Genomic DNA, 15,700 nt, shown 5'->3' on the forward strand with positions numbered 1-15,700 from the left:
TCGCTCTTGCTTTACCTTATGCCACCATTATTTTCTGTTTCAGAAACCTGTTATCCAGAAAGCTTTGAATTATGGGAAGGCCATCTCCCATAGACTCCATTTTAATCAAATAATGACATATTTTTTAAAATTATTTCCTTTTTCTAATAAAACAGAACCTTGTACTTGATCTCATCAAAGATATAATTAATGTTATTGGAGGCAAAACCATCTTACTAGGTTTGTTTAATGTATTTGTAGCATTATGGAAAGACTCCTTATCCAGTAAACCATGTTCTATGAAAAGTCTTCCTATTGTTTTTGAAGCTGCTATTTTGCTGTGTTTATTAAACAAACATACATAATATGATGTTTGAATGTATATATTATGGACTAATTTGTCATTGTGAGTGTAGCCAATAGTGGGAGGCAATTTTCCTTATTCCTTTTAAACAATTTTAGATGAATAAAATATTGAGGTGGAAGGGAAATGAGAGCAGGATTTGTGTTCCAAAAACAGAAAAAATAAATCTGCGTTGCTTTAAACAACTTTTTTTTTTCTTCTCCAACAGGAACTTCAATTGTCACTGTAAAAGCCCTCCATCATAATCCAAATGGTGAAATAATACACTACAAAGTTTTCACTGGAGATAAAGAAGGGGCTTTTAAATTAAACCCTATAACAGGCAAGATAAACATAAATTGGCTAATATTCTTATATTAACTATGTTATGTAGTACTCCTATAAGGGCAGAGACCGATAAATCGCCTCTTCTTCAGGGCGACTAATCTCGCCAAACTGCCCCCCGCCGGCTAGAATCTAAATAACCGGCGGGATGACACTCGGATCGCTTCATTTTCCAAAGTCGCCCATAGTTTTGTTGTGAGGCAACTTCAGGCGACTTCGAAAAAAGAAGTGCACTGATTGCCATCCCACCTGTGATTTACATTCTAGCTGGCAGGAGGCAGTTCGGGGGGAGATTAGTCGCCCCCCGAAGAAGAGGAGATTTGTCGCTGGGCGACAAGAGATGCTTAACCTTTAGGCTGGTGCAGTTCAGCATATAAAATTTGGCATTTCTAGCCAAATGAATTTTGGCGGTGTTTATAGTTAGGGTTTAGCAGTTAATATTCATATGGTTTAAAGATGTTTTTGAGAAACTTATTTTGTGCAAACTCTATCCTCTTCACACTCAAGAAGCAAAGGCACAGCTAATAAGCATTGGGGGCTGTCTTCATGCTACCTTGTCTTTCGGAAATAATAACATTATATCCAAATTATACTTGTGATTGTGTAGTGCAGAAAGACATATTCTTTACACAGATTTTATTAGCATGCAACCAACTTTTTGGCCAATTATTTAATAGTATATTTTCAATTAATGTTTACTAGGAGACCTTATGGTAGAAGAACCCAGGCTCCTTGATTTTGAAGCTGTCAATAAGTTCAATTTAATCGTCTCAGCTGATATCAGTCAGTTTGTCACATACTGCAGAGTAACTGTCTTCGTCCAAGATGACAATGACAATGCACCTGTTTTTGACCAACTGAATTATATATCATTTGTATTGGAAGGCCAACCGTACAATACGTTTGTAATACAGGTAATTATGGTTCGGTTTTATTTTCATGATTATTTTGAAACATTATTGCATATTGTATCAGCCTTTAGTGTCCATATTACATATTATTTATATTATTTTTTTTAAAAAATGTAAATAAATTGTGGTTATTTAAATGTGACTCAAAAGCAACATAACATAAAGAAATAAAAACTGTGCATAATATTAAAGGGAAAGCCTCAGCTTGCTTTCTGTATAATTTTATTTATTGCTTTACTTTTTTTATTGTTGTACAGTATACTGTATATATTTTATTCTGTGGGTGGTCATTTACGTTTAAAGTATGGTATCCATTCTTGGTAACTCATTTATGGTAAATTGTGGAGTTAGTGTGCAGAATTCTTCTGAAATTGCAGCACAACATTCATTGAATCTCAGTAATGATAGGGAATTAAATAAAACCCTACTACTCTGCAACTTGCCATTTTAATAGTTCTCTAATGGCAGTTGACATATTCCTGTTTATTTTAAGTCCAGAATGTTGCTTTTAAAAACCCTGAAACATAATTTGATAGTAATGACTCTCAATAACAGTACTCTGTATTTTCTTCCTAGGTTTTTGCTGCAGATGCAGACAGTGGAATAAATGGGCAGATTGATTATTCAATAATTAGTGGTAATGAAAACAATGTGTTTGTTCTTGATTCAAGGCATGGCATCCTTTCAACCAACGTAATTCTTGATCGGGAAATAAAATCCTCCTACAGGTTTGTGATAAAATTGATATTTTGTACAGTACATTGTGCTGAATGTTTAAATGATCAGTTTGCACAGAACTTACTTAAAGGAGAAGGAAAGGTTAGAACTAAGTAAACCTTATCAGAAAGGTCCATCTAAATACACCAGTAAACCCCCAAAGTAATGTTGCTCTGAGTCCCCTGTCAAAAGAAACACTGCATTTCTTTCCTTCTATTGTGTACACATGGGCTTCTGTATCAGACTTCCTGCCTTCAGCTGAAACCTCATTGCCCTGGGTAAGAGCATGCTCAGTTTGCTCCTCTTACCCCACCCCTCCCTTCTCTACTGTAATCTGAGCCCAGAGCAGGGAGAGACTCAGGCAGGAAGTGATGTCACACCACATTAATACTGCAGCTCCTATTCTAAACAAACAGAGAGTTTCTAGAGCTTTTTACTCAGGTATGGTAAAACATTCTACAGAATAAATATAGCATTCTAGCTTGCACTATTGCAGCTAATCTATTGGCAATAAAATGCCTCCGTAGCTTTCCTTCTCCTTTAAAACAGAAAAAAGAAAGTAAAATTCTTAAATAACAAAATAGTGTAGCAAGTGTAGTTAAGTTAATGCACATACATGATACACATTATAAATATATGTACAGGCATATATATTAGATATTGCTGTGCATTCCATGGTCAGTCATTCATAAGCAAACACATTAATAAGCAAACAAACAAACAAAAAAATAACGTTGCTCACTTAAATATGGTTAAAAAGTCATGTATAGATGTTCCAATATTTCACTCTTTTGACCTGTAGGCCTGCATATATGAAATATAGAAACTCTTTACACTGTGATTTCCATGTGCTGAATTTTTTTTTAAAAAAGAGCACAGATACATAATATTCTCTACTTCCAAATATAAAATATGGAGCAAAAATTCTAAAATGGAACCTTAAAGTTCTAAGAACTCTAAGATACTCTCTAAAAAAAACTCTCTAAAAGAAAGTGCATTTATAAACCCCGTGGTGTAGTGCTACTAGTGATGAGCGTTTTTTCTTATGGTGATAATTTTGTCTTGGCGAATTTTTTGCCGCAGATTTTTGCCACAGTTTTACAAAAAAATGTGTAGGTGGTGAAATGCAGAAATTTGCCGCAAATCCATGGCCTATGAAAAAAATTGCTCATCATTGCTACCCATTTATTGTGCTGGGGTGTGATGGACCTCTCAGGCTTTGTCTACAGCTATTGTTATGGATTTATTTTTTAATTAGCTTTTTTTAGTTTGGGATCAGTCTTGCCACAGGATTACTTGTCATTTTAGTAATCATTGATTCCTGTCAATAATGTGATTATCAAGAACACAAATATTCATGCAATCCTTTGTAAAGTCAGATGCCTTAACCTGAAGCTCTTTATTTGTCCTCTGCACTGGATAAATGGCTTTGCTGTATTCTCTGGGCAGATCCAGGGGTGCTTCGCCAATGAGGCGAGTTGAGGCTGTCGCCTCTGGCGGCACCGCCCCACGGGGTACCAGGGGCAGCAAAAATGCTACTCCTTGTACTTTAAGAGCAAATTTCTGGGGGGGGCAGGAGCAACTGCTGCTGCCTCAGGCGGCGGAGGGCCAGGATCACCCCTGGGCACATCTACTATTTTCCTTGCCTCTTTATTTTTATTGCTGTTGATGACTAACTTAACTAGATTCTTCAAGCAAGTATGGCATTGCCCTTCATGCTAATTCATCAGCAGCCCCACAATGTTCCTAAGAACAGATCACTAAGCTCTCCTTCTAAAAACTGCACACTGTTACATCATGTGTATCAGAGAAACTGATCTGGTTAGGGTGAGATGGGATCAATGAGCCAAAAAGCCCTCCAGAGTCCACCCACAATGCCTTATGTGAGAGTTTAAATGTCATCTCTTGCAAAATGTCCAGTGACAAAGTTAGCAGTCGAGTTCTTCAAAATATTTTAATGTTCCAGTATCTACTACCCCATAAGTCCCAATTAGTAATGGGCGAATTTATTCGCCAGGTGCGGCGAATTTGCGCGATTCGTAAATTAGCGAAACGCCCGTGAAAATTCGAAATGGTGCAAATTGGCCCCTCACTAGTCCCAATGTCCATTGCCAAGCATTTCTTAAACTAGAGAAATAATTCAGCTTCCAGCTATGGAGAGATATCCAGTGGTGCATAGAGAATCTAAGGAGTTCATTTTTATATGAATGATTTTGTTAAAGCTACGGGGCACAACCAACCAAAATACAAAGCAAGGCAGCAGTGAGTGGTATTGGCAAAGCCTCACATGGTTTTACTCCCCTTCTTCCCCTCACTGGAAGTTCATTATAGATGTACTTCCAAAAGTATCTTTGGTTTCCTGATCAGACATGGATGTTTCAGAGTGTGTTACTCTGCTGCAAATGCTGTAAAGCTTTGCTTTCCTCACTCCCTGGACCTCTCTTTCTCATCTGTATCATTTCTTTCATTCTCTGGGCACATTAATTCTCTCTAATATGTCACTTTTTAGGCTTGGATATTTTGTTAACTGTCATTTTTGATGGATACATGCATTTGCACACATTACTTCCATGTTTGGATTGACCTCTGCTTTGTATGGACTTTGAATCCTATCCTAAATGATGTTCTTTTAGGTTTAATAGTTTCTCATTTCTGGGATCTCATAGAGATCACCAAAGAGATTTGTTGCCGTCATCCAGCTGTTGGATGTGAAAGGGAAGAATGGAGAAGTAATTGCCCAGGTCACTGAATTCCACAATGAATGAATGCTGTTTGCAGCCCACACCATTATACAGCTGACAATTGCAAGAAAGCATTTTCCATATATATTTAAAATGAATTCAGACTAATATTACCAAACTGGATTCCTTGGTAATTATGCAAAATCAACAGGAAAGCTTAAAAATGATGCAATAATATCTGCAATAAAAATGCAGGCTTTCATTGCGAGGAAACAAAACACTTTCAGCAGTCCATTCGTAGCATTTTATAGGCATTTCTCCAACATTTGTTATTTTTTGAACTCAGTTTAAAATCCTGAAGTGCTATCTTAGAAATAACAAGTCATTAATTATGGTGCTCATGGACAGGAGGAGGTTTTGATTTTTCCTTCTGCCTTCTATCCATGTTCATACAGCATTAAACCAATAAATCCCAACTAAAATTGTTGAACACATGATGTTGTAGACTTAAAGAATGAGCTAATATGACTAACCTTGGTGTTCCAAGTTTTTGTTTATTGGGATCCATGAATGATCTGTTATTCCCTGCTGAGGTTTAAGTACCAGCATTTTGCACCATTAGTGTCAACAGTCCATCCGTCATAAGAATGATCTGTTTTTGGAAGAAGAATACAGAAATGTTCCTATGTTTTTCTGAATGCAGATTTTTTTACTCTCTCTGTGTGAAGCTGTATGCATATTTTAAAGTCTATGACAGGATAAGAAAAGTGTGTCAGACAAGAATATACAAAATCGTGCCATCCAGTGAAGTGTAATGTTAGAATGAAGCCAACTGCTGACTCCTTGCCTTGGGATATCGTCGGGTATTTGGTGATTTACGCATATTTTATTTGCAGAAAGTCATGTACATTACATACACGCTATATTCTCCAAACAAAATTAATATATATATATATATATATATATATATATATATATATATATATATATATATATATATATATATATATACACACACATTAGGTTTCAGACATTGTTTTTTTAAGTTGTGTGAGCAGTAAATTATGTATGAAACATACCTTTTGCTATTAATTAAGCAGCACTGAATTAAATGCTATGTAATATACATATTTACATTATATATTATCCTCTTCACTCACCTACTTTATCATGCCAAAGTAATGGAAAAAACGTGCAATACAACACGTGCAAATCAGACACATGCATTTATACTTTATTCTCACAAAGGTAAAAAATCATTAAACTGCATAGCGTCTCAAAAGGGAAAAACATCATTCCTAATTCCAAAACAGCATATGGACTAGTCCGTGGATGAGCAATGTACTTTTAGTATTAACAAAAAAGTAATTATTAGAGAATTTAGCTATCTTTTAGGGGGTTAATTACTAAAACTCAAAAACTCCCATCCACAATTTTACCTTATTTAGAAATAAAATGACTGGATAAAATTTGCTGCAGGAAAAGACTACATACAATCGTGAAAATATCCGAAAAGTACAGATTTCGAAATTTTTTGGAAAACCACAAATTATATGGATTAACGCCCAAAACCCACTTGAAATGGAGTATTTTCGGATTTGGACTTTTAGCAGCCTCGGGGTATAACATCACAAAAAAATTTTAGTTAATTTTTTCCACCGAAAATTTGGAATAAATAACCTCTTTAAGGGTTCATATTGCTATAGGTCCTATCAATCCAGTCAACAGAAAAGCAGAAGCTCCTCACATAAAATAGATATAGGGTGCATATTATTCGTTATACAGGTATGGAACCTGTTATCCAGAATGCTCGGGCCCTGGGGTTTTCTGGATAACGGATCTTTCCGTAATTTGGGTCTTCATGCCTTAAGTCTACTAGAAATTCATGTAAACATTAAATAAACCCAATAGGCTGGTTTTGCTTCCAATAAGGATTAATTATATCTTAGTTGGGATCAAGTACAAGCTACTGTTTTATTATTACAGAGAAAAAGGAAATTATTTAAAAAAAATTTGATTATTTGGATAAAATGGAGTCTATGGGAGCCATTCCATAATTCGGAGCTTTCTGGATATCGGATTTCCGGATTTTCCTATACCTGTAATATAAAAAACATCATGTCATACCAAACAGCAGGGGTGCAATCTCAGTGCCCCAATAACCCATTGAGGAGTGAGGCTCTATGAGATTGCACCATTGGGCCCTTCATCGGAAGAGTTCTTTCTTCTCTCTCATTATGTATGGAGCTGCTATATATTAGTTTCTGTTTAGTAGTAGTAATAGCACATCTTAAAAGTTATACTCGAAGTATGTCTAATACATTTTTAGCACAATCTCTTTTGGTAAAGAAATCTACTTCAGTTCTCAATGTAAAAATAATGAACCTTTTGACACAATTTAGGATGACCGGTGTAAAATAAGGGAAAACTTCAAGTCAGGGTAAAAATTTCAGTTTCACAAAATTTTTAAAGGGATACTGCCATGGGAAAACACATTTTATATTAAAAGATTTTTTATATTTAATTTTGAAATCTGATATGGGGCTGGACATATTATCAGTTTCCCAGGTGCCCCCAGTCATGTGACTTGTGCTCTGATAAACTTCAGTCACTCTTTACTGCTGTGCTGCAAGTTGAAGTGATATCACCTCCGCCCTTCCCCATCAGCAGAACAGTGGGAAGGTAAACAAATAACAGCTCCCTGGTAGATATAGGAATAACACTCAATAGTAAAAATTCACACCCCATTGTGACTCCTTCACCCTGCCCAACCTATTTAGTAACTCAGATCACTTCATTCATTTTATTAGCTTGGTCACGCATCCCATAATATATTTTTACATACTGTAGACGAATACTCTGCACATTGTAGAGCTGGTATATTTAGGCTTTATAAGTGGGAAGAATTACATTCTTCTCCCTTTTAATACAGGACTGTATCTTGGAAGCCCTAAATGCTAAAAGGACGCAGTGCTCTCTACATTCTATTATGAACTCTTGGCTTATCCATACATTCAATTAGGTCTCATTAACGGTACAATTTACTACACATTTTTAAACCCAAATGTGTCTCTTTTTTTGAGATCCCATTATTCATTATAAATAGTGATGGGCGAATTTATTCGCCAGGCATGAATTCGCGGCGAATTCCCACCAGCGAATAAATTCACGAAACCGCTGCAAAATTTTGGCAAATTCGCAAAAATTTGGCATCAAAAAAATGGACGCCGGGGGGCGTGGCCATGCAGCGGACCTAACCAGACGTGTTCCATCGGCTCTCCGCACCCGGGGGACTCTCATAGCTATTAGTGAGCATTATTATTGGACTTTTTACTCACCCTTTGGCTGGCTGAAGCCCTGACCATGTCTAAAAGCAGCAAGCCCAAGAAAAACCTGCCGCCGCTGCGGCAAACGACGACACCGGCCCGCAAACCAGAGCTATGTCGTCGTTCCAATATGGCGGACAGTGCGCCTTCCTCCCCAGCCTCAACCCCGCAACGAGACCCGGACTCGGATAAACTGGACTCCGATCCGGAGACCCAGACGCAATACTCCGGGGATAAACAGCTAATCGCCCGTTTCAAGCAGCTATTACACTCTGAGCTGGACGCGGTGGCGACAAAGATCACGGACCACGTGACTCAGGAACTCCGTGAGTTAGGCCAGCGCACAGCCGCGGTAGAGGACAAAGTCGACGATCTGGTGAGCAAAGCCCAGTCGCATGACTCCTTGATTACTCGCTTACAACAACAGCTCTCGGAACTGCAAGACCGCCTGGAGGATAGCGAAAATCGATCGCGGCGGAACAACGTGAGAATCCGCGGCCTACTAGATTCGCTCACGAACCTTCAGGAAGAGATCCCGCTTCTCCTCCAGTCCCTTGTGCCTGATGTTCCGCCCTCTGAATTGCTGCTTGACAGGGTGCACCGAGCCCTCGGTCCGAGAAAGGAAGGAGCTCCACCGAAGGACGTCATAGCGAGGCTTCATTACTTCACTTCCAAAGAGGCTATTATGAGCGCCTCCAGGGCCTCCGCCATGCTGGAATACAAATCCTTCAAATTTTCCATTTATGCGGATCTCGCAACCTCCACGATTCTGAAACGGAAGCTTATGAAACCGATCACATCCATCTTGACGGCTCATCAGATCCGCTACAAGTGGGGCTACCCGTTTAAGCTGATTTTTACCCACCAGCACCGTCAATATTCTACGGTGTCCCCTTCTGACGGCATGGAACTCCTAACCCGCTTGAAGCTTCACTCACCTTCGGCCTCAGCTTCACCTACGCCAACACCTTCTGGCAGCCCAAAGGAGAGGGCTCTCTCCCCACTGTGGCACCGGAACCAGAACGGTAAAACAAAGTGACGGGTTTGGGCACCTTTTTCCTTTTTTTTTTTTTTTTTTTTGTCCTTGTTGTTACAGATGAGTCCCCTGGGGAGCTTTTTCCCCCCTTACTGAGGTCATACCCTGAGACCTCCCGACGTGTTTTCTACAAACGTTCCCCCTATGGAGGGGTCAGTTTTTTCGAGTTGCTTTTTTTGTTTTTCCAGTTATGTTATGTGTAATATTTTGTATTTTGAATGCAGGTCATGTATACTGAATGCTTTTAGGTTAGGTGAATGGCACAATGTCTTTAGCTCACTCCTTACCCCACCATGGGGCTGTACTGTATAACTCACAATGTTAAGGGCCTTAATTCCCCCATGAAAAGATCAATGGCATTTAGGCAATATTGTAAGATGGGAGCCGATATCCTCTTCCTCCAGGAGACTCATTTCTCTATCACATTTACTCCCAAATATTTTCACCATGTCTATAGTCGTTCCTACATGGCTAGCACCGATAAGAAACACAGGGGCGTTGCCATTTTCTTACATAAAAACCTGAACTTTCACCTTACGTACTCCAAATCTGACCCCGAAGGCAGATACTTAATATTGGTCGGCCAAATCCAAGATGACCTGGTTACCCTGGCAACGGTGTATGGCCCTAATGACTCTCAGCGCAATTACTATTCTGATTTTTTTTCGATCCTGGAGGAGGAGGGTAGAGGTCCCATTATTCTCGCGGGGGATTTCAATGAGGTGGTTAATCCTAATGTTGACAGACAATCTAGTGCTCCCTCCTCTTCCCCTAAGAGAGGCCCCCACTATTTTGCTTCTCTGCTAGGCCAATATGGCTTCGTGGATGCATGGAGGGAACATTACCCCTTTAAGAAGGATTTTTCATTTTTCTCCCCCCCCCCACTATTCGCACTCAAGGATTGATATGATTTTACTAAGCAGGCAGCTGACCCCTTCTATCCTTCGCTCTACCATACGCTCTTGCTCTTGGTCGGACCACTCCATTGTAACCCTGGAACTTGCCAGTATTACGGATAAACCGTCCAGTAATAGATGGCGCTTGGATGACACCTTATTATCCTCTCCCCAACATAGGGACCAAATAGAGTCGGAGATAGACTCATACTTTTCCATCAATAACTCCCCTGAAGTTAGCAGCCCGATACTGTGGACGGCCCATAAGGCTTATTTGCGGGGTATTCTGATACAGCTCCGGTCACGGGTCAGGAAAGCTAAAAATGCGAACTTACAAAAACTTATGGTGTCACTGCAAGAGTTGGAAACTCAATATATCCATGACCCTCATAATTCCAGGTTAAGGAAAGACATAGACAAGCTGAGGACGGAAATTAACTTACTTCTGACTGAGTCAGAAATTGCTAAATTACAATGGACCAAGCAGAAGTTCTTTCGTAGGGCCAATAAAGCGGACACTATGTTAGCTAGAAGGCTTGCTAATAAATCTTATAAATCCGCCTTTACCCAACTCAAATTGAAAGATGGCTCGTTGACGGCTAACCCGGAACGTATTGCTTTAGAGTTTGCTTCTTTTTACCAGACTCTATATAGCAACCGTCCTGATCCTGACCCATCTACTCTGACACATTTCCTCCAAAATTTGAAGTTACCTTCCCTTACCCCACAACAGATTGAAGTTATGTCAGCCTCAATTACATCGGAGGAAGTGCAGACAGCTATAAAGCAAATCAAGACTAGGAAGTCCCCTGGCCCCGACGGGTTCTCCGGAAAATACTTCAAAACCTTTGCCTTGAAACTGATCCCTTGGCTCACTATAATGTTTAACGACATTATGCAAGGCAAGAGTGGGTTTTGCCAGGAGGATTTGCTAGCGCAGATAGCGGTTATACCCAAACCAGATAGGGATACCACTTGTTGTAAAAATTTCCGCCCGATCTCTGTCCTTAATGTTGACGTTAAATTACTGCCTAAAATTATGTCCACTAGACTGAACACCGTCATTGAGAGCCTCATTCATAAAGATCAATCCGGATTTATCCCTAGGAGACAGGTTACGGATAACATCCGTAGGATCCTTAATTTAGTTCATATTGCCAAATCGAAAAATATACCATCTATGCTCCTCTCCCTAGATCTGGAGAAGTTGTTTGATACTATATCGTGGCCTTTCCTTTTTGCAGTCCTCAAAACTTTTAATTTCCCTCCGTCCTTTTCACAAGTCATTTCGGCGCTTTACTGCCGTCCTAGAGCAAGAGTCAACTACATGGGTTTCAGCTCCACGGAGTTCCCTATACTGAGAGGTACTAGACAGGGATGTCCCCTGTCTCCCCTGCTGTTCGCCTTAGCGATCGAGCCGCTGGCACAAGCCATTAGAGCTAATAATAAAATTTCGGGGGTGTCAGTGGGGGAGACAGAATATAAATGTGCCCTATATGCCGATGATATTATTTTGACCCTGACCAAGCCCATGACTTCCCTACCTTTTCTGTATGACACGCTCTCCACATATGCTAAACTGTCCGGCCTAGTGGTGAACTCCTCTAAGTCGGAGGCACTGAACATTTGCCTTCCAGAACATCACAGGAAGCTTCTGGAAATAAACTTTGAATTCCACTGGAGGCCGAAAACCATTAAATATTTAGGGACACTGATATCTTCCCATTATTCTACTCTGGCCTCCGACAATTATACTAAACTTGGTCATAAAGTCTTAGCCATGATAACATCCTGGGGTAAACTTAACTTGTCCTGGTTGGGGAGGGTTACGGCCTTGAAAATGTCTGCTCTCCCACTTTTGTTGTATGCTTTCCGCACTCTGCCTACCTACCCTCCAAGGGGTTTGCTGGACACTCTACAGAAGGCTTTTACTAGGTTTGTTTGGAACGGTAGGAGGGCCAGATTGAACTTCTCTACAGCTTGCCGCAGTCGTTACAAAAGGGGCCTTGGTATCCCGAACTTGAAATGTTACTTTTTTTCTGCTCAATTGTCTCAAATAGTCTCCTGGCATCAGCCTTGCGATGCCCCGTTGTGGGTTCACATTGAACAACATTCTCTCCAGGACGTTTCCCTTCGGAATATACTGTGGATTACAAATTTTCCTACTAAAGCCACGAATAACCCTATAGTGGCACATTCTCTGACAGTGTGGGCCCGTACAAAAGACACCTTTGGCCTATTCTCTCCTCATAAACCGGCTACCTCTTTCCTCAACAATGTTGACTTCCCCCCCGGTAAGTCATCTAAGGCTTTCGCCTGGTGGGAACAGTCTCTCCTGTCGACTATCTACTCCCTCACACGCTCTAACAAGATACTATCGTTTTCCCAGCTCCAGGAACAATACAAGGCCCCCCAGGGGGAATGGTTAAGATACCAGCAGATCGTGCACTTTATAAAATCTCACAAAGGGGGTACTACTTTCCCCCCTCCGACTGCTTTTGAAAGTCTTTGCCTGCATCTTGTCTCCACTAAAGGAGCGTTGTCATATATATATGGTCATCTGATCCATATCACCCCTATCAAGTCATTGAAGTTCGTCCAATATTGGGAGAGGGATCTCAGGCAATGTCTTGATGAAGATACTTGGTCTGACATTTTTACAAATACCATTAAGTGCTCTGTCAACGTTCTCATACAGGAGACCTCCCAGAAAGTGCTGCACCAATGGTACCTGGTTCCAGAGAAGGTTGCCAGATGGTATCCTGCTTCCTCCACTCTTTGCTTCAGAGCTTGTAACCAGTCCGGCTCTTTCCTTCACACGTGGTGGAACTGCCCTGTGGCAGTCCGCTTTTGGATTCGGGTCTATACTCTTATTACTAGTGTCACGGGACTCACTCTCCCTAAAAACCCGGCTGAAGCCCTGCTAAACAAACATGTCCCTGGTGGCAATAAATACTCCAGGCGCATGATCACATATATCTTTTCTGCAGCTAAGCAGACAATAGCGAAAGCCTGGAAAACCAACACCTTGGACATACGTGAGGTCAAAAAGCGGCTCGACAATTTGCTGATAATGGAACGGCTTACGAGCATCGAGTCTGGCCAATCCAAGGCCTTCAACAAAACCTGGTCCCTCTGGCTCTCCTACCGACAAATTTCTCAGGGGTTGTTAACCTAGTCAAATTGTTGCTGGGAGTGCGGTAGCGCTAAACAATCCTAACCTACAGCTCTTCTGCTATAATGTGCCTAACCTGCATTCATGTTCCCCCTTTTTTTTTCCTTTTATTTTTATTCCCTTCCCCCTTTTGGTTGACAATTTGCTGGATATGTTTTCTTGTTTGCCTTATGTATGCATCAGTACTATCTATGCCAATGATAACTGTGTCCCGGGGTGTTCCCGGTTTGCACACGTGTATGATGTCAACTTTTCATTTGAAAATAAAAATACATAAATATAAAAAAAAAAAACAATGCTGTATGTGGTCAGATCATGTTTTTTCCCTTTAATAAAATCGCATAATTGAGTTAAAAAAAAAAAAAAAAAAAAAATGGACGCCAGCATCAAAAATGGACACCGGCTTCAAAAATGAGATGCCAACACCGTTTCGTGAATTTTTCACCATTTTGCAAATTCTGCAGGAAATTCGTGAATTTTTCGGCGGTGCGAAATGCCCCAAATTCGCCCATCACTAATTATAAATCCTACATGGGTTAATTTAACGAGGCAAGCAGTGAAAGCAATATATCTGGTTTTGCTAAAGTCATTGATAATTAGAAGATACTAAAGGAAATGATGGAAGGGGAGCTCTCCTAAAGCACTGGACTTTTTTGGCAATGCCCTCACAATGCATTTAAAAGTGTCTTAGCAGTTATAGTGTGTTCAGGTCAGTTTCTTTGAGAGTGCTGAGGCTGCTTTAACTCATCCCAAGTATGATGCTGCTACTTTGTGAGATGACATATCTTGCTATTAACTAAAATAATTTATTTTTATAACAGAGACATTTCAGACCACCCCTGAAGCTGTGGTTGGCTCAAGCCACCGACTCAGGCAGCTGCTCCTGTGCTGCTCTTTGTTTGTTTTTCGTTTATCTGAAAACTGTTCTTAGACGTAATTATCAGGGAAATGATTAACGCAGTGTATTACGTTTTTTTTGAGTACTTTCAAATGGTGCATACTTATTTCAAGTGTCAGGATCATTTAATATGTACCTGAAATGTATTTAATTTCTGCGGCCTTTTTCAAAACTATTCAATATTTGATTTTGCTGTGTTTGTGCATTTATGATCATAATGTATTCATTGCAGGTTGACAATTCGGGCATCTGATCGAGGTTCTCCCAGTTGCTCTTCAACAAGTGTAGTCACAGTATTGATTCTGGATATCAATGACAATGCACCCACTATCCCCCCTATGAATGCTGTGTGGATTGCAGAAGGTAATATTTCATAGATATGTAATTTAAGGTAATTTACATGTAGTATGACACAAAAAAAACCCAGTGATGCCTTGCACATTGCTATAATAATAATGTACCAGTAATATGTCCCAAGATATTCTAGATAGTTATTGTTATGTATATTTGGTTAGCTCTTCCAAGGTGTTTAATTAATATGGTTCAAAATAATTTAAATTATTAATGGTGTATTTTGCCCCATGTCCACTTTCGACAATACAGTTTAGCTTTCTTCTTATTTATTTTGCATTACACTCAGTAGATTATCATACTGTATTTTATACATAATAAAGTACTGTGTAATGAATAGAGAGTTCTTATATTTATGGTTTATGGTATTAGCTTGCCTTTCATTACCTGATGGCTTTATATTTAGCATATATTGCTGGAGAGAACACACAGATGCATGCCACTTCAGAGGCGAACATACTGTAAAACACATGGGACATATCGACACCTCAAACATGGGGCATATTTACTAAAGGGCGAAGTAGCTGTCGCTAGCGAAAATTCACCAATAATCCAATTTGCAGAAACATCTCCAATTTACTAACAGGCCTAGAGGACAATTCACTTGTGAAAGAGTACATCACTAACAAAGTGTCGTGCCCTTTCGCCAAGCGAATTTTCCATAACATTACCCTTTTCGCCAGCGTTTCCATCTTAGACCTGTCCAACTAATAAGATGAAGCTACATCCTCCTCAATCTTATGCCAGTGACATCATATCCTGTATGCAGAAAAGTTATAAAAATTTAAAAAAAGGCTGGCATTTTTTCACATTTTAAAGTGGGATTGTCTTTAAAAGTTGTGACTGTTAAAAATGTTTGTTTTATAATTTTTAACCATTTTAAGGTCATGCCACATTTGTTTTCGGGTGGGCTCATGTCTAGGGCATTAGAGGAGTTCTTTTGTCTTTATATTGCTTCCTTTGACATGTGTAATAATAAGTGGCCTCTTCAAGCATTTGCACCAACATCACTAATAAAGACTTATATATGACCTATATGTAC

General features: G+C 39.7%; 1 protein-coding gene across 1 annotated transcript in view; it reads left to right on the plus strand.

Moving 5' to 3' along the window:
• The window catches only part of LOC108704336 (protocadherin-23-like), a 175,412-nt gene that overhangs the window by 146,796 nt on the left and 12,916 nt on the right, over positions 1-15,700 (plus strand). Inside the window, exons 14-17 of the mRNA XM_041577895.1 lie at positions 552-665; positions 1,370-1,581; positions 2,155-2,306; positions 14,540-14,670. Of these exons, the coding sequence (XP_041433829.1) occupies positions 552-665; positions 1,370-1,581; positions 2,155-2,306; positions 14,540-14,670 (609 nt within the window). The remainder of the gene's footprint in view (positions 1-551; positions 666-1,369; positions 1,582-2,154; positions 2,307-14,539; positions 14,671-15,700) is intronic.

Source organism: Xenopus laevis, chromosome 1S (assembly GCF_017654675.1).
Source record: "Xenopus laevis strain J_2021 chromosome 1S, Xenopus_laevis_v10.1, whole genome shotgun sequence".
Lineage (NCBI taxonomy): Eukaryota > Metazoa > Chordata > Amphibia > Anura > Pipidae > Xenopus > Xenopus laevis.